Below are 25711 nucleotides of genomic sequence, written 5' to 3' on the forward strand. Positions count from 1 at the left end.
TGATATCATTCCTGTTGTGATGAGTTTACTAAGCTCGCATGATTGTGTTGCAGTTTCTTTCACAGATGTGTTTCGTTCAAGACGCTTGTCATGCACACACCAATCATGAATTACTTCGTATCAAAACAGAATATTTAATGCATGCAGAATACCCACCATAGTTCTTGTATAAAGACACGGGAACCAATGCATTTATGTTGAAGCCATAGCTGGACGGTGAAATGCATCTCTGCAGTGTGAAATGCACTTTGTGCTGCTTCCCAATTTTCCAGTGACAGAATTGACAAAGCTAAGCAACAGGGAGTAAGATGGGTGAGAATTTGTTTTGCAATATTTTACAATTACCAATTTGCTGAACTTGATATATCCCAAAACTAACCCTTTTAAGCAAGCTTTGAGAAAGAGAGATACAGATAGGTATACCTGATCAAATGTTCGTTGGTGCAAATATCATGCATGTCATAGCAGCAATACAGTGCATTTAGCCATGTAGACAAGGTCAAAAGAATCTACTGAAGTTCAAACTGACCATCAGATTGGGAAAGAAAGGTGATTTAAGTGACTCTTAGCATGGTATGTTTGTTGGGATAAGACAGGCTGAGCTGAGTACTTAAGAAACTACAACTGATCTACAGGGATTTTCTATGGTTTACAGACAAATCCAAAATAGAGAAAATATCCATGGAGTGGTAGTTTTCTGGGTGCTGAATGTTGTTGCTGCCCATCTTTTGATGGGCAAACTGCTTCAATCAGGGGAACACACCATGTCTCAGAGTTCAAATTATATCACTGTACTCAAATGGCCTCCAGAGTCACTGGATCTCAATTCAATAGAGAATATAATAGAACGAGAGATTCACATCATTAATGAGCAGCCAACAAATCTGCAGCAACTGTGTGATGCTATCATGTCAGTATGGACTGAAATCTCTGAGGAATGTTTCCAAAACCTGGTTGAATCTATACCACAAAGATTTAAAGCAGTTTTGAAGGCAAAGCAGTTCAACTTGATACTAAGAAGGCGTACGTAATGAAGTGACCAGTGTATGAGCACTGATACGCCAAAGCTAGCTCGAGTTATTTGGTAGTCGTCAGTGGAGAAGAATTGAATCAGTTTTGACAAGCACAACAGGCTCGCACAAGCATCAAGCAACAAGTATTTGTGAAGTCTTTGCAACCCGCAACATGTAAAACAACTGCTATATTTGTATATTTACTTGTTTCGCAATGTTTTGAAATGTACGAGCCTAAAAGAAATAGATAAATGAAATAAAGCTGCAGTGGAAGATTTTGCCACTCGAGGTTTCCATGTACTGCATGTATGTGATGGTCAGCAGTTTATTCAGATCTTTCAAGGATACTGACCAGTTTCCTTGACAACAGAGTGCAACATCTCAGCCATTTTCTTGTCTGTGTCCTTGGTGATCAAGCCTAACACTAATTAGGATGATTTATGGGTTAAAAAAAACATTGGATCCATTTTCCTGAAAGACAGAGGCAATACCTCGCTTCCTTTTTTTCCACTGACCTTCACCGTGCCTGCTTTGGGGCTGTATTCTGGATACTGTCAGTTGTTTTAAACAGATGCCTGTTGTTGATTTTGATTTATTTACCCCTCCTCCATCCTCATACTCTTGAAGAGTCTACAGGCCCTGTGCTGGGGGGAGGCTGGATGTGTATGCAAGGCTTTGCATGTGTGGAGATGATGTCAGCTTTATACAGTATGAGTAAAGACAGATGTGTTGAAGACAGACTGTGTCATGAGTACAGGCACAGTCAAGGGAAACGTGCTGTGCTGCACAAAAGACTGCTTGCTTTACATCTACACACTAAGCATTGTGCAAATGATGGTTTTGGCTCAAAATCTGAAGGATTTTATACATTTCATGTCATAGCGGCATCATTAAATGAAAAAAAAAATTGCAGTGTCCTGATTTCACTCTCAGAAAATGATACTTGTTTGCAGCTTTAGTTCATAAGCTAAGAAGAACTAAAAGAAAATATACCACACTCTTGCTCAATTCAATAAACTCGCCTCATTTTGCCTCTCTACGTCCATTTTTGCTCTGCTATGTTTGCCAGTGTCAGCAAAATGTCAGATATTGCTATGAGAGTGTCTTTCTTTATATTTCTTCATAATGTAAAATCAAAACAAAGTAAATATGGCAGCAGAAACAATTCAGAAACAAGGGAGTGTTCATTTTCAGTGCTTTACACTCCCATGGTGTGGGTGATGAGATTTGACAACAGAAACAGCCCCACATGTGCCCACAAGAGTGTAAAGAACATGATATCAAGTTTTTCCAGTTACATCCCGCCCCCTCAAGGCTTGTGAGAAGAGCCTGGGAAAATGTCATTTCGTCATCTTAAGTGAATGTACACTCACCAACCATTTCATCAGTTATATGTTGCTAGCACTGGGTTTGACCTACTTTTGCTTTCAGAAGTGCCTTAATTGTTTTTGATAATGATTCAACAAGGTGCTGGAAACATTGCTCAGAGATTTTGGTCCATATTGCCATGAAGCGCAACACAGTTGCATTGCACAACCATAATGGAAATCTCCTGGTCCATTACATCCCATAATGTTCTACTGGATTTAGATCTGGAGTGCCAAATGAGTAAAATGAATCTATTGCCATGTCCTGATGCATGCTCAGTCATCCAGATGAACAAAAACAAGTTTTGGGGAATCCATTGTCATGTCCAGGAAACCAGTTTGAGCTGATTTGAGTTTTAAAATGTGGTCATAATAATGAACATGGTCTGCAACAATACTCAGGAAGGCTGGAAGAAAGGCATTTACACAATCCTCAGTTGATAATAAGGGGACCAAAAACACCAAGGAAATATCCCCCACACCCACTGCACCAGTACCAGCCTAAATCGTTGATGAAAGGTAGGATGGATCCGTGCGTTCATGTTCGTGTGCTAAATTCTGACCCCACCATCCAAATGTTGGAGCAGAAATCAAGACTCAGCAGACCAGGCAACATTATTCCAATCTTCAGTTGCCCAGTTTTGGTGATCCCGTGCAAACACTAGCCTCAGTTTTCTGTTTTTAGCTGACACTTAGTCTTAAGTTACTGTAGCCCACCTGCTTTTAGATTTAACGTGTTGTGCGTTCATGGATACTGCTCCTGTTGAGACCCACAACAATAAAAAGTGAATACATTTTTAAAATTTCTAATGTAGATTCCCAAGTTCTCAAAGTCACTAAATCAGGTTGAAAGTCTGTGAAATGTGTTTAAAATGTTGCACCAGATGCATTTCCATATGAGTCCATGCTCAGCGAAAGCGTGCAAAGCAGACACCATGTGGGATCCTGATGGAGAAAGCAGGGCTCAGGTGCAAAACTATAAGTCATTTATGAAAGGAGCAAAGGGTAGCCATCCACAATAAGCTTGTGTTTGAATATATCTCTCAGTGTAATTATATATTTACTGAAAGGCTGGAACAAGCTGATGCTGTCAGCCAAGCAAGTAAAAAAAGATGATTTTAATAAACTCCAGAAAAAAAAATGTTAAGGGTTAATCCCCCTCAGCAAAAAATTACATAATATCTCTGTGAGCCACATAAGCATTATAAATATGTGTTGCTTCCTACTACATGTAATATATATATATAGCATGTTATTTATTATGAGTCAAGTGGAAGTTTGCCTCTCTGAGAGATCTAAGATACAGCAATACTGTGTGGGGTTAAAAATATGCAGCTACTCTTAAAACTACAAGAAGTCTTATTGTAAACAGGCTCGGGCTCTGATTTGCCTTTGGTATCTGCTGGAGATTCCTTTGATATTTTTATGATTCCTCTGAGTACAGATAATGTTATTGTGGCTTCTCATGACAGTCAGATGCTCCATAATATAGAAGAGTCTTATTAGTTGAAGCCTAACAACCCACATTTTTATTATTATTAACCTTTATTTAACCAGGAAAAGTCCCATTGAGATTAAAAACCTCTTTTGCAAGGGAGTCCTGGCCAATCTCCTAAAGAGATGGGCACTGATAAGCAAAGTCCGCCCTGATAGCAAGATCCTAAAGGCTGGCTGAACAACAACTCAATGAGAGGAAGTTTTGACAAATATAGGCGCGGTCACAAGAGACTTCATATGAGGTTAATGTTTTGAAGTACTGTCATTTTTGGATAAAGACCAGATGGGAATAAACACACACACATACTGGCAGGCTGAATTTGCAACAAACTTTCAAATAACTGCAAGTACATATGCTTTAAAAAAAAAGAAAGAAAGAAAAAAGAGCTGGCATATGTTCATGAACAGGCAGGCACATACACGTTGCACATACTCGTGAAAGCCATCACGGTGAATGACAGCTTATACATTGGGTGCCGCTGAATGGAGGCCACAAAGTGACAGTGCGTAACTCCCATTGCTCAGCCAAGTATAAAGAGATTTGATGGAGCATCTGTTTGGAGAGTGCTGAAACAACAGGCGGAACAAGAGTGGAAAGCTGGACCAGACAGTCTGCACATTGTCACGCGGCTTCAAATTATAACCCATAATAGACACAACAATGGAAAATCACGTTTACATAAACAGAAGACTTACAAAATTAAAATCAACACATCATGCAATATGAATGGGCTTCCTTAATACATCTTATATTATTAACTAACGTTGAAAAGATCTGCAACAGCTGTTACAGATGTGAAGGTCGGGTTGTGTGTGTGTGCGAGAGTGTGTGGGGAAGGGAGGGGAAGAAGGTAAAGAAATGAAAGGTAATTTGTATCAGGAGGAGCAGAACTGTCATTCAGTTGTAACGTGGCCTTCACCTTGTTGTCAGCTTAATATGATTGTGTGTCACCGCAAATGACAGAGCATCTGTTTGTGGCACACAAGAATCAATACTCGGGAGCGAAGTGTCATTTATCTTGTTACGCACTGACTTTGAAAATAAAAAGCCCCATTTCATCCTGAATGTGAAGAAAAGGGTAATTACACAAAGGAGCACTCATAATTATTAGCTCAATCTTAAATTATTCTTAAAGATATTCACCTCCATGAAGAAACACCATTTTATTAAAGTTGGAGGAAAAGCATTAATTATCTAGAATGTGTTTTAATTCTAAGCATATGTTTTTATATGGTAGTTTTCAAAAAGCTGTTATTGATCTCTAATGTGTTTTTAATTAAGCTGCTAAATAGAAAATAAACACAGTAAAACAGCAAAAAGTGAAATCATTTATTTTAAAATATCGAGAAGTAGAAGCATAACCACTGCTTGAGCCAAGAAGCTTGTGAGGTGCACAGAAACATCATCAAAAACTCAAACTTCACATGTCAAGAAGGACAAAAGGAGCTCCACAAAAAGTGAAGAATTTTGAGTTGAGAAATAAATTGCTTTTGACACGTTCTTCTTTTTCTTACACCCAACATTTTTATTTGCAATGATTCAGGACACTTAACATTTCTACAAAGCACTTTCTATTACAGCTCAATGTAGTAACAGTGGGCCATCAAGGTAGTAACGTGGAAATGGCACTATTACTATTACTTAATTACACAAGTAAATGTCAAGTAATATTGATTTAGTTATCTTGAATCACCAGTGCTTAATGTGTAATATTGCACTGAAATGTATGTATTTCAGTAGCAACTGGGGGTAAAAAATGTGGAAACAAACATATCCCTTCAAGGCAAAATCAACTAATGAAGTAATATATTGTCAACAATATGATAATCAGCAATATAATGATGGTAGCTCTGCATGTAGGTAAAAATGTCAATATTACAGTTAATTCAGTGGCTTTTTACCCAGAACACTATGGTAGTCAGTGGCTGCAAAATGCAAACCTGTGTATTTCTAATTCTTTCTTACCTGGAAATATTTGATATTTTCTGTGTAATAACCAGCAATGAAGGCTACAAAATGTAAAACTCCCTATTCCTATTAATTTTATGTTAATATTAAATTAACTTATTACCCTAATATCACCACATTATTATTATTGAGCTGTAAAAGAAAATGTTACAGATTCCTAAACGTATAACAAAAGTGAAAGACTGATGTTAAAGAAGAAAATCAACCTTGTGACCTTTTCCAAAGCTCTGTGGGTATGTGAAAATGTTACTTCTCTAATGAGAGGAAAGAGGGTAGCTTCTGGACATCTGCCAATACATTTTCATTGTATAACGTATGCTAATCCTAGTTGTCTTGGTATGTATGCCAATAAGTTCCAGAAAGTGGGTGGAAAGAAGTTTAAACTTTGTATACTAGTTGCTTTATAAACCTGTCTGAAAGATGACATGGTTGTGCTCCTTGCTCCATTAGCCTCTCCGTCATTGCTCTCCCTCCTCGCTCTGTCTTGCAGTGATTTATGTAGGAGTGGAAAGACTGCAGTGTTGCAATTTGTGTCCTCTCTGTATGTCACCCGAGCGGTCCAACTATTTAAACGGTCTGTAAAATAAGACATCAGTGCAGCAATGAAACCTGTGCAGCATATTTTAAGATTGCTGCACCTACTCACATATGAATATTGATTTTATTCATATGAGGAATAAAACGTTCAAATCTTGATGATCCCCAAAAATTCCTGCCAAACAGAAAAGACATTCAATTTTAGTTTAAGTTGTTGCACAATGTGTTGCGCAACATTCAAGTGCTGCACATTGCAGAGTACTTGAAGATGATGGCATACAAATTCCTAAAGTTTTGTTTCTGCAATACTTATCTAACCCTCGATTAGATTTTTATTTTATTTGATCAATTTTTTTGCTAGGAGATTATTTTACGATGTCGTAGCCAATATTCAGGACAAAAGAAAATCACGCTCAGCATCTCGGTGTGAAACGCTCCTCTGCTCCACACTGAACATTAAAACAAGGGAGAAGCAAACCAGCATAGACTCTCAGGCTGGAGCTGAAATGAAACAGGTGCACATAAATTAGTTAAATAACAATTTACCTTATTCGTTTTTGGAGAAAATTGGAGAGAACTTTGCAATCTGCCATTTAGCCTTTAATTGTAGTTTCACTCTCTTCATCTATTTATAAATGGGGGGATGGAAGTAACATGCACATCACAAAAACATTACATTTTTATTACAGATATTTTACATACAGTCTTCACTTACTGCGCCTGCAGTCATAACTTCCAGTTAATTGTAACTCTACATGATTTGAAAAGTGTACCAAATTCACTGGTTGCGTCTGCATAAAATGAAAATTATGCTGATTGTGTCTTTATTCTGTCTACATCATGCTGTTGAAATACAGATACAAGTGCTTTCCACTTCGTGTGTGTGTATACTTGGGAAGACTAATAATTCAAATCATCTCTAATAATTTTTTATATGCTGATGATTTGTTGGTATTTATTAAAGTATAAACTGCTGACGCAAGTCTAGTGAGTCTGCGATGAGAAGTCTGAGGCTATGGTTTATTTCTCCACTGCAATTTAAGGCCCTTAAATAAAAGTCCAATTTTTATATAACAGCAACGTCAGTTCAACTGCTTTTTATAAAGGTGTACTTGCTGCCACAAACCAGACACACTTTGAAGTTGTTTTCAGAATCAGAATCAGAATCAGAAAGGGTTTTATTGCCAAATGTTGAGCAGGTTTACAACATTAGGAAATTGCTGCGGTGCTTCAGTGCAAACATACTGTCATAAATTTCCTTTAAGGTATCACAACTGCTTTACTGTTTCAAAAAACTGTGAATAAATCTCTACACCAAGTTTGAGTGTTTGTCTGGCTAACTCAGCAAGCATTCATTTAAACTTGGTGGGTATAACACTGAGCAGTGTAAACCTTCATTTCTGGCTGATCTGATTTTAAAAACGATCCAGTCTGGTCATTACTTGCCTCCGTCTGCAAGGCACGTACATATGACAGGATCACTAAACATTATGAGATCCTGAGCCTGATGAAACAGGCTTTTCAGGTCTCCACAAGACGTTCAGGTTGTCACACCCTTCATTTCTCTCTCTGTTCCCATCTTGCTTGCAGCTTCTCTCGCTGTGTCTCTGTAACACACTCTGTGCCTTTCTCTCATTCATACACATATTTTTTGTGTCTTGGAGAAAGTTCGATTGCAGGAGTGGAGACAGGTGCCTCGAAACCTGAGCAGAGCTTCACCAGCTGTAACCACTTCTCCAATCAAACCTCCATCATGTTCCCAGCTGTGTTCTCGCCAGAGCGTAGACTTTTCTCATGCACAGCTTTAGTATAAGCAGATTCTCGCAACTCTTCCCTCAGTATACTGCTCAGTTTAATTCATGTTTTCTGTGTCCTCACTTCTCACAGATGAGTCAGCTCATTTGCAGACCTCCTGCCCCATCCGCCCCCTTTTGACTTCCTGGATTTCTTTCTCCCTGGCTCCCCTCGGTATTTCCCCCTGCCAGGTTCATCCCAGCATCGGGTCCACAGCAACCACCAGCTTTTTTCCACCCCAGCCTGAGTTTTTCTGTTAGTTGTTTTATTTTTTTTTTAACTGTATGTAAAACTGTTCCTGCCTCTGCTTCTGTGCCAGCCTTTAGTTTTTACTTCCCTAGCTTTGGACACATTTGGCACTCCATAGTCGCCTTCTATGATGGTTTCAAGTATAAAGCAAATCAGATGTTCTAACGACCAGCTTCCCAGAAGGAATTTGCGTAAATGTAGTGAGCTACATCATTATGAATTTATGGTGTAGTCTAACACCACCCTTGGGATTGTTTTGCACTCAGTAAATCAGTGTACAATGGCTAATTTACTGAGAGTATTCATCATCTCCAGAGGATTGATCCTAATATTATAACAGTGTTTCTTCTGAACCCATCACAAAATCCATCACACACAACAAGTAATAAAATCTAATGGGACAATTTCCATGAAATTTACAGAGTAAATTAGTGCCAAACTCGAATGATGAAACTTATTCTATTTGTTGACTCCATGTCTCTGAAAGGCTGTCTTTTCATGAGTGGAATGAACAAACCTGAGTTCTGTTTTAGTTTATTATTCTACAGAAAATTCCACAGTGAATTTCAGCTGTAAGTTGTCCAAGACTTGCACATATGCTTGTGCTTCAATAAAACAAGCCCAGAGCAGCAGTATAAAATCAATATCTTACACCTCATAAGCAAAGAGAGACAGACAGTATTTGTGTTGGGCCTTGTTTTGTCATTACATCATTATGAATTCATGTAAAGTGCTTTAATTATGCACAAGGCCAAAGCTTGAAGGACCACCTTAAATATTTATCGATTATAAATGCCGTAATTCATTATAAACCTTCTTTGTTCATGACTGGTTTACACTTTTGCTTCAGTTAACATTCCAACATGTTTGCAGTCACCCTCTGCTCCAGTAATACTTTACAGGCTCTATATTAGTAAAGTTTAAACAGTTTATAATACAGTGCTAACAACTGTAAAACAACTGTAAACATCTGCACTGCACTACAGGGGTTTCAAGTGAAAAATGTGCTCTTTACAATATAGGTTTTGCCGTCATGTGAATTTGGCTTTCCCACAGGTTATATGACACTTTATTGTTATTACATAACCAAGCAATAATAGCAAGTAACTGAAGAAATGGTCCGTGAGAGTTTGCGCTACACTGAATTCCTCTGACTTGCTTCGTTACATTAAATGAAGCACAAAGTGAGCATATAGGAACATCTGTAGACTGGATGGTTCTTATTCTAACCACAGCTACAGCAGTGATCCCAGGATGTGGAAAAAAAATAGGTCTAATTAATTAATGATCTGACGCTGAGCTCCTCTATTATCTGTTACTGCAGAATTAGTTTCCATTTTAAAATGCATATTTTCTAGGTCAGTATATATTGTTTTGAGCAAAGCCATTTTTTCTTGCATTCTTTCTGATTTGTATGAAAAACTGTACTGAGCTTCATAATGGAAATATGATGAAAATCAGACCAGCCATAGTTTGAGCCATAGTGATCCTGGTTCTGTAATTATGAGGATTTTTTTTCTCTCCCTGAGGCTTGGATTTTATCCTCACTGGAGGAAGATCAATTGTAATCATTTGAACTCTCCATAGCAATGAAAGTGATGGAAAGCCTGCTTTCAGATGCTGTTTTCACAAGCTCCAATAAATGCTCCATGACGATCATATCTGGTTATTGATAATCACATGATAGCAAACATTCACGATCAGCAAAAAAAAAAAAAGCAGAAAAATAACTCTGCAGCCTTATTTTCACAATATCTATCTATCTATCTATCTATCTATCTATCTATCTATCTATCTATCTATCTATCTATCTATCTATCTATCTATCTATCTATCTATCTATCTATCTATCTATCTATCTATCTATCTATCTGTGTATCTGTGTATATGTGTGTGTGTATATATAAAACAAACACCCAGCACGCCCCTGCGGGCGGTTTATCCTTCAAGCTCGGGTCCTCTACCAGAGGCCTGGGAGCTTGAGGGTCCTGCGCAGTATCTTAGCTGTTCCCAGGACTGCGCTCTTCTGGACAGAGATCTCCAATGTTGTTCCCGGGATCTGCTGGAGCCACTCGCCTAGCTTGGGAGTCACCGCACCTAGTGCTCCGATTACCACGGGGACCACCGTTACCTTCACCCTCCACATCCTCTCGAGCTCTTCTCTGAGCCCTTGGTATTTCTCCAGCTTCTCGTGTTCCTTCTTCCTGATATTGCTGTCATTCGGAACCGCTACATCGATCACTACGGCCGTCTTCTTCTGTTTGTCTACCACCACTATGTCCGGTTGGTTAGCCACCACCATTTTGTCCGTCTGTATCTGGAAGTCCCACAGGATCTTAGCTCGGTCATTCTCCACCACCCTTGGGGGCATCTCCCATTTTGACCTCGGGACTTCCAGGTTATACTCGGCACAGATGTTCCTGTACACTATGCCGGCCACTTGGTTATGGCGTTCCATGTATGCCTTGCCTGCTAGCATCTTGCACCCTGCTGTTATGTGCTGGATTGTCTCTGGGGCATCTTTACACAGCCTGCACCTGGGGTCTTGCCTGGTGTGATAGACCCCAGCCTCTATGGATCTTGTGCTCAGAGCTTGTTCTTGTGCTGCCATGATTAGTGCCTCTGTGCTGTCTTTCAGTCCAGCTTTGTCCAGCCACTGGTAGGATTTCTGGATATCAGCCACCTCCTCTATCTGCCGGTGGTACATACCGTGCAGGGGCCTGTCCTTCCATGATGGTTCCTCGTCTCCCTCCTCTTTCTTGGGTTTCTGCTGCCTGAGGTATTCACTGAGCACTCGGTCAGTTGGGGCCATCTTCCCAATGTATTCTTGGATGTTATATATATATATAGGTCATGGGTCATGAACAGAAGGAGGCCTCTGCCAAAACAGAATCCTTTTTTGTTTTTTTTTTATCACCCTCTTACGACCATTGCATATAAACATGATTTTGATCTGATTAAATTATCCAGATGCTTTCTGTTGCCTTACTTCTGTTCCAGCTGCAAATGTCCCCAGCTATAATATATATTACAAAAACCAATCCCAAAAAGGAGGAGATAGAGACTCCTCCTTGTGGCTCAACTTCGCCTTCTTCCAAGTTGCATGAAGAATAACAGGGGTGTAACGAGGTCGCTTGAGCAAAACATGTAGTATAAATTTCAGCTTTATTATTTGACTGGCACATTTCAGGCTATGTCCTTTGATGACCCTGATGAAGGCCGCAGGCCAAAACACATTGGTCAAAGTAATAAAGCTGTTCATCATACTACAAGTGTTGCTGGAGCGCCAACCTTGCTTTTGACTCAGGCCAAGAATTCCCTCATAAGTGTTTAGAAAAAATGTTGAACTACTGATTAATTTAGAATGTGTAAATAGCCTATCTGACATTTATAAATGGATGATTAATTATTAAGTGATGTTTCAGAGAGCAGGAGCGTGTATTTTGGAGAAACAGAAAAATACATTTTTGGAGAAAAAAATGTACTCTCACACAATAACATGTCCTGTTATACTTAAGACATTAAAGAATAAAAAACAGACTGATTTAATTATCTTTCATTAAATGTGAAGATGGCAGGAAAATTGTGGGACTGTTAGGATTTTTTTATAAAACCATTCATCCATTAAACAACCATTAAACACTTCCTCACTTCTCTAGAATAAAAACCTCATAAGTACCATTTTTAATTATCAGTATGATTTTAATATTAATCAACACAAAACCTGCTCATTGCAGACTCATCTGTGCATTCACATGTGGTATTTGCATTTGTTTCCACATTCAGTGAAATGGCAGCTCAGGTACCTTTATAATGTTACCTGTATGATCTCCCCAGCCCCTCTTTTCATCTCTGTTTTAATCTCAGTTAGAATCAGGGGATTCTAATTTGTTTTTGGTATTATTAGATTCTTTTCTTACATTGTCAGTACTTCCCTCAGTATATTGGTGCTTGCAAATCACAGGCACCAGCATATACGCTTGTAATGTGCTATATTGCCCTTTTCTTGTCTTATTTTTAACTAGAACTCACACTTTGATCACACATTCTTACAGCACTTTACCTGCCACACATACATGGCCAAGTTAGACTCACCCATTAAAATGACATGCATATTTTTGGACTGTGGAAGGAAGTAGTTGGAGAAACCTCACTCCAGGTACTCCACACAGAAAGATCCCAGGAACCTTCTTGCTGTGAGTAAACAGTGCTAACCACTTGATCGCCATGTCGCCCTATTTCAGATCAAAAGCAGACAAAAGCAGTATAATTTCTTATATATTTTGTGTGTTTGCAATCACTTCAGAAAAAGTGTCAAATTTCAGGTTAAAAGAATTACATTTGTGGTATTTTTCTGTGGTCAAATGTCAAAATGGATCAAATTCGACCTGGTATATCAAGTATCAGTTTGTGAGAGCTAAAACTGTGGAAAGCGATGTTGTTTTCTTAGTGTATTAATGCAATAATTACAGTGAAAAACACCACAAAACAAAAAAGGTAAGTTATGTTCTGTAGTTCTACAGGTATAGTATACCAGGTGTGTGCTGCTTTTCGAAAAAAGAGTGAAAAAAAAACACTGTTTTTAGGAGAGGCTCTGAATGCGCTTTGATGAATTTAATGCACAAAGAAAGTCTGTTTAAAACTGAATGAAGATCATTGTCGCAAACTGGCTCAAAGGACCACAAAAGAGATTTACTTAAATAAAAGAGTATTTATTAACATTAATCATCCGAGACATGAACACCAAAGTGGGTTCGTGGAAGAGAGACAGTGAACAGTTCATCTGAGTTTTTATATCCTGGGAGCCCAGGTGGCTGTTATAGACCCTCCCATCTTAGCTTATTATTAGTAAGAGTAGGCCAATATTTACATGAGACCGGTTGAGTCATGGCACAAGATTTTAAACAATAGCAGACTAGTCTATAATTTTTGGTAACTGAGGTCTAAAGGAAACCAAATACATACAAACATGTTTTGAGTTATTTCACACTTTTTTGTTTACTACATAATTCCATGTGTGTTCATTCATAGTTCTGATGCCTTCAGTGAGAATCTACAATGTAAATGGTCATGATAATACAGAAAAACCATTAAATGAGAAGGTGCCACGAAACTGTTGACTACATTGACCATATAACCCACTTTTATATGGAAAATTGCTGTTTTTTGTTGTCAATAATATCTACTTTTTTAAGACAGATGGGTTTCTGGAACAATCCAGGACATGCATCTGCAATTACTGTTTTTCCTCTTTTGTCAACACGGTCTTGTCAGAATATGTCAGCAGGTGTTTAGCATTATGTGCTTTTAAAAATATGGTAATGTGGTCAGAATAAAAGAACAGTTCCTCAGCTCTGCCTTAAAAGTAGCCATCGCTCAAGTATTATAAATCAACTTATTTTTAAAGCTAGAATGAGCAGAAATTTGTTCAGCATTGGAGAAAAATTTCATAGAACCTTTCAGCATGTTGTAATTCAATTGGTTTGAAATTAAACTAGATTTCTGCACTTCATCTGGGCTTTGTTTTCAGGCTTTAGAAAATCTAGTCCGTGACGGGGGACTTTGGCTGATCACAAAGAGATTCTTTTCAAAGAAACAGTTCCTATTAACTTGTCTCCAAAATTCAGTGGTGAAATATTCTTCAGAAAGAGTTCCTATTCCAGCATTGCCAACTGCAAAGTTATCAGAAAGAAAATCTAAATGAGAGGCTGACAACAAATGTAATAAATTATGTGCTGTAGAGCGTTTCAGAAATTGTGCAATCATCATTGCTCTGCTGTTCCAGTATGTACCTGTGGCCCTCTTTACTTCTGTGCTGTGGCTGCTCAGCTTGGTAAGTGAGGATCTGCTGTTAGTGACGTTAAGGTTGTGGAGACTATTTTGCAGAGCTGTGTTTTGCAATATTGCTCCACCTTGCAGTGTCTGTGAAGAACATTCATCTTAAAGCCAGATAAAAGTTTAATTTTGCAGCTATAAGTGAATGTCTTGACATTTAAATAGCCATGATTTAATGTCTGGATTTTGTTGTGCATTTCTTTATATGGGTGGCTGTAGCTCAGGTGGTAGAGCAGGTCATCTACTCATCGGAAGGTTGGTGGTTCGATTCCCGGCTTCCCCTAGTCTGCATGCCAAATATCCTTGGGCAAGATACTAACCCGAAATTGCTCTCCGATGCATTCATCGGAGTATGAATGTGTGTGAATGTCAGTTGTGCTTGTGCGAATGGGTGAATGCACAAGTTGTGTAAAGCGCTTTGAGTGCTCAGAAGAGTGGAAAAGCGCTATATAAGAACTAGTCCATTTACCATATATATCTAAATATGTTGTTGTTGCTCTTCGTTAGGTAGTATGCATCTGTGGTCAGAAGTAAATACACTCATGGGCATGAATGCCATAGTAATTTGGGGCTTTTAATAATTTCTTTAACATCTTCTTTCTTCATAGTGGAATGATTGTACAGCATACATCTTTTTGGTATGTGAACAAATCTGAATATGTTATGGATTTTCTCAGATCCACACAGGGTCAAAATTATACACACAGGCTAAAATATATACATGTACACTAACTTAAATCTTTTAGGAAGTGGTGCTGAAGGTTCTACAGTGTCTTTTTACTGGGCAAGACCAAGGCCTATTAACTTTTCGTGACTGCTCATTATTGACTACAACTGTTACTTCTCTGTTTGCCGGCATAAAAAATGATTTGTTTGACAGGACTACCACTCAGAACAACGGGAAAGTCCAAGGGACTCAGTGAAGAGCCGAGAAGAATTGTAGTTAGTGTTTATACAAATTTTGACAATCTCTTTGAACTATTTCTAAACCTACAGATTCCAAGTTCAACAGTTCAAACAGTTTGCCATGTCACCACTTTGCTAAGGTCCAGAAGAAGACCCAAACTGTCACCTTCAAATGAGAGGAAATTAATAAAGATGTTCTGGAGCAACCCAGAAACCGCTAAGGCTCCAGCCTGCCTTGTAGTGGAAACTGTTAGCACACCAGCATCAATTTCCACAGTGAACCAAGTTTATATGCAGTGAGAGGGCACAGACCAAATAGAAAGACCCTGTTCCAAAACTGACACCTTCAAGCTCAGCTGTCCACATAGACAAGTCAAATGCCTTTTTGGAGGAACTTTTTATGGTCAGGCGAAAAAAAGATTGAAGAAATTGGTTAGGATCTTCAGGAACTACACAGAAAGCAGTATGACAAGAGTTATGTGTGAAGGAGTGAAACTGAAGCTTTCAAACCTAAGAACACTGTACCAACTGTCAAGCATGGTGGTGGTAGCATCGTGCTCCAGGACAGTTTTGCTGCCAGGTACATGGCATACTGGACAGTGGATTGAATAATCAAGAACAAGTACTGTGCATAAAGCTGAATCTGAACTGGGAAACCAATTTAAATTTAAATCAACCAGTTCTGCCCAAAAAATTGTCATTAGCTCGTTGATGGCTACCAAAAGCATCTGATCAAGGTGCAACTTGTTAAAGAACATTCAAGTAAATATTAGTGGGGTATGTGTTTGAGCTTGTATTTATGGTTTTGACTCTGTGTGGAAAATCCTGCCAAAAATTTAAACTTCACCCAATTCTTGTTTTCTTAAAGTCATTAAAAGTGTGCTGTATAATCATTCTACTCTGGAAAAAGAACAGTTCAAAGAAATCATTAAAAGCCCCAAATTGCTCTAACAGTTGTGCCCATGATAAGTACATGTACACCTCTAACTGCAACTGTAGGTTAGATGAGATCTGCTGCAGTTGTCTTGGTGTATAACACCACAGGGAAAATCCAGAGGTTTTGCAAAGAAGTCCATCCCTCGGCTTGTCAGGGCTATTTTGGCAGCACAGTGTTAGGCAGGTGGTTCTAATGTTGTGGCTGACTGATGGAGAATAAAACTTTTTTGACGCAGCTCCCTTCTAAACCTTGTCAAATACTTACATGGCTGACTTGCATCCATTTATTCTGCCTGACATTGTTTGTAGTTTTATTTATTGAGCTTAGAGGAATTGAGGCTTTTTGGATTTGGGTTTGTTTGTTACTTCAGGGTTAGCTTAGGTGAAGTCTGTACACAGTTGGGACACACAGTTGTGCAGGTGTTGTGAAAATAACATTTTTCTTCCACAATGAAGAGGCTCATTTGGTTAGTTTTACTGTTACACGCACAGAGCAGCTTTCATTTGGTATCAGCTTATCAATGTGTATCAAGTGAATCCATATTGTCTTTTCATGGGGCAACCGTGGCTCAAGAGTTGGCAGTTCGTCTTATAATCGGAAGGTTGCCGGTTCGAGCCCCAGCTCTGACAGTCTCGGTTGTTGTGTCCTTGGGCAAGACACTTCACCCGTTGCCTACTGGTGGTGTTCAGAGGGCCTGTTGGCGCTAGTGTCCGGCAGCCTCGCCTCTGTCAGTGTGCTCCAGGGCAGCTGTGGCTACAATGTAGCTTGCCATCACCAGTGTGTGAATGGGTGGATGACTGAATGTAGTGTAAAGCGCTTTGGGGTCCTTAGGGACTAAGTAAAGCGCTATACAAATAAAGGCCATTTGCCAAAAAACGGTATGTACACAGTAAAAGTGACAAGATCTTACTTACTTCATCTATGATTTCGGTAAAAGCTTTCCTTACGAGTCCATGGTCTTAGCTGCTTGTGGCTTATTTTGAAAATTTTCCCAGTGGAGACATCAGGAAGGATAAAGCAGGGTATGCTTTAGGATGGGCCAACTTACCTACTGTGTACAGCGTCCCTTGGTTTCTGAGTCAGATCCATCCTTCGCTTTTCACATCCGGTTTCAAAATACCAACACCAACACCATAGCAACTGCTGAAATGCTCTGCTTAAGACTTCAAAATGGGACTTCACTGAGAAAATATCCCTCTTGGTGTATGAGGTCAGCAGCAGGGCCTTTCTCTCATTAGAAATGGGATATTCACACATGCAGTACATGTTCAGTGTTCAGTGTAGATTTTACGAAGAGTATAGTTCAAAGTCAACCACAGAAAACAGCATTAACTGTCATTATCCAATCACCTGTCAGAATCCAAGTGAAGCTATGACTAATACTGTGCAGTTTACTCCCTGCCAATTCTCAAACTGCAAGGAGAGAGGAAAAAATCTGATTTAAATTATTCCCTGAATACCTAATTATTTTCTGCAGCACCCTGGTGACATTGTCTGGTGTGACTGGGGGTCCCTTTAACGACAAAGCACATTCACTGAGAACAGCTGAAGGGATAATGACTGGACCTGCAGCGCAATTGTTTGACTACAAATACATATTATGGTGCACGAGCTGGTTTGAGAAATGCGTTGGCCATTTTGTTCTGCTTTGTGGCTGTAAATGACAGCTCCATTAGTAACCTCAGCAGTCTCAGATAAAAATGACATGTAACTAAATCACTATTTGATGGTTATTCAAATGTCACCGGAGTTTTGCGTGAGATGTGTGTGAATGCAGGAATACAATGAGGAGTGTGGAGGAGAATGAGGAGGGTGAGGAGTGTTTAGTCAAGTCAAAATAAAAGCAGTTCTCAGGTCAGAGCTCAGGTCATGGTCTAGTTAATATTTTCCATAATCAACATAACAATGGATAGTATTATTGTGAAATGTGCAAGGTTGAGCCACTGATTTTTTTGGAGCAGACAGAGAAACTGCCAATATTTAGAACAGCTAAGAAGCTCTAGCTGTTTTTGTTTTCTTTTTCTTTTTGTTAGTTTGTTTTTTGTGGTGAAAACAAGAGCTTTAAAGTGATTTAAAAAAAAAAAAAAACAACAATATTTTCCACTTTCCATGTATGATATGTTTTCTTTTTAGATACAGTACTGTTCAAAAGTCCCATTTTTTTTTACATTTTGCATGGAAAATGGTACATAATTGCAACAAATTATGGAAGCATGTGCAAATATATCTGCAAATACAGTAGAAACACAGAGTTTGTACAACTCTAAAAACACTCGAAGGTCAATCTTTATTCTTCAACACAGCCTGAATTCTCTTAGGCAAGCTTTCTTGTATTTTCTTCAACAAACTTTCAAAAGGACATTCCAAGCTCTTCTTTAGATGTTGGATCCCTTTTGTTCTGTTCTCTGTCAAGATGATCCCACACTGCTTGAATAATGTTGGGGTACAGGCAATCCATGACTGATAGTGTTCCATTGTGTGTTTGTTAGCTCCAGGTATGTTTTTACATTGGCAGCATGTTTGGGATCATTGTCAATCTGAAAAATGAAGACATTGCCAATCAGATGATTTCCAGATGGAATTGCATGGTGGATTAAAATCTGACAGTAATTTACCGTGTTCATAATTTTTCTCCATTTTGACTACTGGCTGAAATGCAGCCATGACAGCGCCTCTATCATGTTTTACAGATGGTAGACACTCACAGTCATACCTCTCTCCTGGCCTCCTCTGTGCATACTGAAGATGATTTGAACCAAAAAAAATTCCAATTTGGATTCATCACCTCCTCAAGACTGGCTGCCACTGATTTCCAGTCCAGTTCTTGTGTGATACTTCAGCCATTTCTTATTTCCTTAAGAATGGTATTTCACAGCCACCCTTCTACTGAGCCCATTGTCTTTTTGTGAACAGTAGACAGAGCAACTGAAGGTCTAGATGCATCTCTCAGGTCACGTGTGAGAGCTTTCCTAGTTTTTTTCTCCTGATACTGCTCATTCACTATTATGTATGTAGACACAACACAGGCTCATCCTTTGAATTTGATGAAATTAGGTGAAAATGGTCATGAAAAAAGGAAAAAGAAAGTCTCGCTCCCTGGAAGCAAAATATGAAGAAATGAGGGTTGGCTCAAGACCTTTGCACTGTACTGTATAGCGTTTGAATGATGTGCTTTTACGTCGCTTTAACTCGCAGTTTATGCAACATCCTAAATTTTTGTACAGGTTTGTACATATGGTAATCCGACTGAGTGCTTCTACTCTCCAAACTTGCTGTTGCTGCTCATTTCCACATTCGTAATGTGAAGAGCTGTCACTGTGGACTGCTGTATTTGCTCACTCGAGGCAGCCCAATTTTACCGGTGTGTCTAGAGGAACCCTTACGCAGTCATGTCAAGATTATTGCTTGAGATCATGTTCGTGACCAGGCACCTTCCTGACTCAATAACACACTCATGAAGCTTAAAACACCTCATTTGACAACCTAGCAGGTGTTTTATGTCAAGTTTGTTCCCGGTGACTGCAGCTGCTCCTTTCTTTAAAAGAAATAATAACTTGTGCAGACAGAGAGCAAATGACTCCTGCTAAATGTTTTATGACACCACAGATGATCTCTAGAGTTGAGTACAATTAAAAATTTCATCCAACTACTGACTTTTTTCAGCTGTTTTTTCCAAATGACCTATTGTTACTTCTGTTGCATTGGCTGAACTCAAGCCACTGAGTTAAAAATTGTCTTCCTGAAAAAGAGAAAAAAAAACTGAGAGAAGAAACAATAACACCCTGTCCGTTTGATTTAAGTGTATAATGCAGGCTTACATGAGCAAATATTGATGTGGAAATTCTGTATTTATATGTTGCCATGCAGAGCACCACACGTGAGAGCAGTTCCCTTATAATCAGTAGGAGTAATACAGTCACATGGTATTTATTTCCAAATATAATATATTTAATAATCTCATCTGACCAGTTATGCAAAGCATTAAGAATAATAATATTATTTAACATCTGAACCAGTAAATCCAGCAAAATTCACTCTAATTGATTTGAGGCAACTCCTTGCATCTATCCTCATCCTGCCTATTAGTGACATGGAAAGAATTTAACCCAGGACTTGCGCTCTTTTCAAGCTCTTAAGACTACCATGACCTGCAGGACCGAGAACCTACACAGACATTTGACCCAGAAGTTTGATTAAAGATGTGCTATTGGACACTTATTTTATTATCCATAGACTGGTCACATGTAAACAGCAATTACACTTTGAAAGCCTATGATTCTGTGTAAAATGGGCTAAAGATGCTCTTGTGCTGCTGTTTAGAGTAGCTTTTAGATGATTAGTGTGGATTGTTATCCACACTTCTCAGTGATCTCATATATTGAGACGCTTGCTTCTCAGTGAGTTGATCCGTAGTCTCACAGGTCATAATCTCATAGATAATCCTTCAGTTACTCCGTCTTTGGATGACTTAACACCACTGAATGCCAGGCTAAAAAAACCCATTTAAAATAAAGAACACATAATGCTGTGATATAATGATAACAAACACAAAAGTGTGTTGGAAAAGTAAAAAGGACCACATGATATAATAAATATCACTGAAACACAGTTGAGTAATGCCGTAAAGTGAGGCAATGAACTATGGAAGAGAAACTAGGATCTTTTGTGTACCTATTTTCTTTGCAGAACAGCTGAATCTCTGTTTATCTGCACATTTTGGCAGCGCCTGTAGGTACACTGACAACTTCTTACAAACTGTGATTGTAATTCTAATAAATCTTTCTGCAGAACTTCTTTGCCAACAGAGAAAGGGATTCTGGTGCAATTAAATGAATGCTGTGATTGCCTTCTAGCTACACTTTAGTTTTAAAAAAGTCAGCTGGTATCTTTCCTATGTCAGTGTCACTTTGCAATGTTATGTGACAACCTATATTTCACCTCTAATACGTGCCTGCCGGGTGGGGTTCCTTTTCTCCCGACACCCCCCTGTTGAGGATCATATGATGCTCTTGTGTTGCTTTGTAATGTTTTGCATATGGCTCCCGGGCGAGGATCCAAACTCTGAGTTGAATGGTGTTTTTGTTCAACATGGATCATCCCAGAAGAGAGCAAGAGTGCAAGATGTCCGTGGAGGCCCAACGCCAGCACACCCCACCAGGCAGCTGCTGCCTGCCAGGCGCCCATCTACAAATAATCTACTGTGGGAGGAGGTGTCAGTCTGTTCTGTCAGGGTATACAGTGTGTATCCAATTCTGAGTGAATGGTTCAAAGCTATTGCACAAAGAACTAGGTAATAATAAAAATCTCAATAGTGTTTGTATTTAAGCAAACTGAGCCAGTTCTGAAATGTAAGCCACATTCTGTGACTTCCATGTAGGGATTACTGAACCTAGCAGGGACTTGCTCCGGGGTCCAAGAAAGAGAAGCAAAACAGTGTTCTTTTTTTTTCTTTTGAAAATGACTACAAAGAGACATAGAGCAAACCACAGCATTTACACAACTACAAATGTAACAAACAGCTATAAATAAACACACAACTACTAGAATGGGTGCAAAGTAATTGCAAAAAAGAGACATGAAACCACAAAGAGACACAAGATAACTAAGAAAATGGATGCAATGTGCATTTCTGCAGATGTGAAATGTTGTAACACAACCACAAAGAGATGCAAAAGGGCTACAAGAGTTGAGGTACAAAGAACCATATTTTGGAGATATACAAAATTACACTTAAAACATCTAGAATAACTAATAAAAGACGCGAAACAACTACAAAAATATGCAAAATGTCTGCAAAAATAATGAACACTGATGCAAAAAAACAACAACCCTGCACATTGTGACTGCAAAGAAATACAAAACAACTACACCATGATCCAAAACAACTACAAAGAGTTGCAAGAAGAAATGACTGCAAGGGATGCAAGCGTCTACAAAATAGTTAGAAAAATGAATACAAAGAGCCAAAAAAAAAACTATTGCAGAATGACTTTAAAATCATGCATGATGGCTTATTAAAGATGCAAAACAACTACCAAATTATAAAAGTGGACAACAGAATTACAAAGACTTGGAGAAGAAAAGAATACAAGAATACAATACGGGGCAGGGATAGCTCAGTAGGTAGAGTGGTAGCCCCATGATCGGAAGGTCGGGGGTTCGACTCCACTGAACGGCTACTCTGAGGTACCCCTGAGCAAGGTACCGTCCCTACACACTGCTCCCCGGGCGCTGCATTGGTGGCTGCCCACTGCTTCACTGGGTGAATGGGTTAAATGCAGAGGAACCATTTCCCTATGGGGACTAACACGCACACTTTACTTTACTTTACTTTACTTTTACAATAGAAGAGAAAGGCAACTTTACTGACATTTGGGAATGTAGCGTAAAGTGCTTTGGCGTCCATAGGGACTAAGTAAAGCGCTATACAAATATAGGCCATACAACAGTTAGTGCACATCAAAATAAAATTTCAGAGCATCTAAATCTAAAGGTGTGAATATATATGTATTTTTAAAACTAGAATATAGACACATAAGAATATAAGGGCAATATGTCTCTATACACTATTATTAGAAAGGAAAAGTGTACTAGAGGCATAAACAGGTGCAAAACTATTACAAAGAGATGCAAAGACTACAAATAGAAATACCCAACAACAACAAATGGTATGTAAAACAAAGGTGTATTCTAGCCATGCAAAGCTGCAACAAAGACATCTGCAAAAATATCATAGCTATATGTCAGTCTGTTTATTTATATAAGGTTGTGCCATTGCATTTATATGAGATGACTCACACATCACGGCACCGTAACAGGTTAGGTATGGGGTGCTACTTAGAACTTACACAAATAACACACATTTCGGGGTTTTTTGTATTTTCTAAGTGATCTTTTGCAATTGCTAGGTATTTTGGCAACTTTCCATGGTGCATGATTAGCAGCATGCAGTTTTGAACTATTACCGTAGGACACAAACCATCACGTTTTATCATTTCACAGTGAACTGCACTTCTTCTTGTATTACAGAACAGCCAGTCAGTTTTTTTGACAGCCCAGTGATCAGGTGGCATGTCATACACCATTAAGCATGACTGCGATCGCTACGGGGTCCATGCTATAAATTCCTAAGTGTTCTGTTCACACATTTTGTTTTGATACTTTTAGTTTATCTCTGCTTTCTTTGACAAATAAAATTGTTTTGACCACTTTTCATAGAAAATGACGATGTAAAATGCTGCATGAAAAACCCCAAGTCATATGGCTTTACCCCCGTTGGAAATTGCTTACAGACAGTCAAGTAAACCGCAATCAGTTTGTATAAACAACACAAGAATATAGCCCATGCTACTGAGCCAATACAGTGTCTCACAGGCCTGGCTGCTGATACAAGTTATATAAATGCTAAAGCGACAATAAGGCAGATCCTGAGAGGTGCCCGCTGGGAAACATGGCCAGCATGCCAACTCTGAATGTCTAGAGCCAGACACTTTGGAGATGTGTGTGCAACAAGCTCTTCCTTTACTTTAATTTGAAAAAGGTCAGTTATATTAACATTTTCAATGTGAGATCACCCCCTTTGATTTAACTGGTGGAAAGTCCAGTCATGATCTGGAAATTTGAAAATGTTGCACTGAATGAAAGTTGTTCTGAGATCTGCTTGCATGCATAAAAAAAACTTTTCCAGCTCAAAGATCAATCAAAGCTCTCAAATAAACCTAATATACTACATGGCCTCCCTGTTTCACAGCACCAGTATCGCATTGAGCCTCAAGCCAGGAGTGCCTTGCTCTGGTCATCATGGCAACTCCTCTGCCAAGACCCATCAGAAAGTGTCTTTATTTATCCTCATACACACTGCCAAGTAAATCTTGAAATGCTGCTCTGAGTACAGATGTTGCCATTGGAGGAACATAAACTCCTTAACCTGTTGTTGGAAGGAACTTCTTCCAGCTGTGTGACATATCTTTATGGCTGATCAAGTGGATTAATCCTCCAGAGGGATGCTTGAGGTCACAACTGGATTTTTATGCCAAAACAACTACAAAAATCAGACACTGTCAGAAAATATTCTTCCTTGGATTTTTTATTTTACCATCTATTGAATTCAGTGAGTTTCTCCATGGGAATGTAAATTGCCTACTTGGGGGGGGGAAGATGAAAGGATAGTAGGGACAGCACACATGGTGGGCAACAAGTGGGGTGGAAAACCGAGCGCCACGTGCTTGATATACTGTGGTGCACCAGCAGTAGCCACTACACGAACTGTGGAACACGAGGACACAACATGATTATGAAAATGATTAGAAATTTTACAGTTTAATAAAAAGTATTAAAAAACAAAAACAAAACAAGCTCTTTGTTGGATGAGTGATTCCTCGCAGTCGTACAATGTGAACAGAACACTGTACTGGAGATAACTGTGCTTTAAGTGTCTATATAATCTGGGAATATAATAACTATTTCTTGCTAGTTAACGCTCTTGAAGTCTGCTCTGGTGACTACAGCGTCAATAGTCCTGTGAAGCTCCACCTCCACTACCACCTTTTATGTTAATTTCCGCGCGGACTGAAGTGAGCCACTGCGTGCTGGATCTGTTAGTTGCTGTGAGCTGCTGCTTGATGTCGATGAATCTTTGGATAGACACAACCTAACGCTGAATCACTGTCGGGACTCTTTTTCCCCCCCTGTGCGTGTGTGAACAGTGTGGTGTCCATATAATGTCGCTGCTGAGGACGCGAGGCTGAATGTGAATACTGTGGATCCAGGTCGCAGTTAGAGGGAGAGGTGAACGCACCTTGCATCCAGCCATGGGAGGTCAGATCACCAGGAATACCTTTTACGGTAAGGGCATCTGGCGTCACCGGACAGGAGAGCGTGTGCCGATTGTTTATTATGCGCCACAACTGTAATATTATAAGAGGAGACGATATAAACGAGTTGTAGGCTTGGCTTGTGCAGCTTCAAGCCAGTGTGCATGAAAACTGTAGGCGTCCTGGGAGCCTAAAATAAAGGAGAAGTGAAATTACAGCCGCTTTGGCCAAGTTTAAGCACCATTTGTAAGTCACGACTGGTTTAGGATTAAAGACACTGGTGTTTTTTAAGTGTGAAAATCCTCTGCGACATATTAACCGACTTCCAGCAAAAGAAACCAAACAGGACAAACTGAACTGAGCTGGTTAGAGGATTAAATAGCCTTCAACTTTTTTTTTTTTTACCCACCTGCTTGTTATTTTTTATTTATTTATTTATCTCTGCCTTTAGTTGATGCCTAACACTTTTAGAGTCTCCTGCCTCTTTTTAATGAACCTGCGTGTCTGAAATTATAATAGTGAGCAGGTACAGGGTATCTTGTTTCCTCTGCTTTTTGCTTGTATTCTGTTTCACTTTTTAGGTGTACGTTCAGTGGTAAAAGTCATATAGAACCCCGTTTAGTTTTGAATGATTATTGGGAGTCTGACACTGATATAAGTACACACAACATGCATTTAGTAAAATTTCTTAAACCTGTTATTAAACTATGCTGAGCACTAAATGAATTTAAGATGACTGTGGTCTTTTGTTTTTTTAAGCGTTTAACTCGTTAGTGCTGTTTTATTAAGATTAA

General features: G+C 39.0%; 1 protein-coding gene across 1 annotated transcript in view; it reads left to right on the forward strand.

Annotated features, from left to right (window-relative positions):
- Positions 1 to 24647: 24647 nt before the first annotated feature.
- LOC146560977 (E3 ubiquitin-protein ligase NEURL1-like) overlaps positions 24648 to 25711 on the forward strand; it is a 34650-nt gene continuing 33586 nt past the window's right edge. The window contains exon 1 of the mRNA XM_085296625.1: positions 24648 to 24948. Within this exon, the coding sequence (XP_085152751.1) occupies positions 24915 to 24948 (34 nt within the window). The 5' untranslated portion in view covers positions 24648 to 24914. The remainder of the gene's footprint in view (positions 24949 to 25711) is intronic.

The sequence above is a fragment of the Mchenga conophoros genome, linkage group LG13 (assembly GCF_057382185.1).
Source record: "Mchenga conophoros isolate Kocher_MC1m ecotype Shallow Benthic linkage group LG13, M_conophoros_male_GT1.1, whole genome shotgun sequence".
Taxonomy (NCBI): domain Eukaryota; kingdom Metazoa; phylum Chordata; class Actinopteri; order Cichliformes; family Cichlidae; genus Mchenga; species Mchenga conophoros.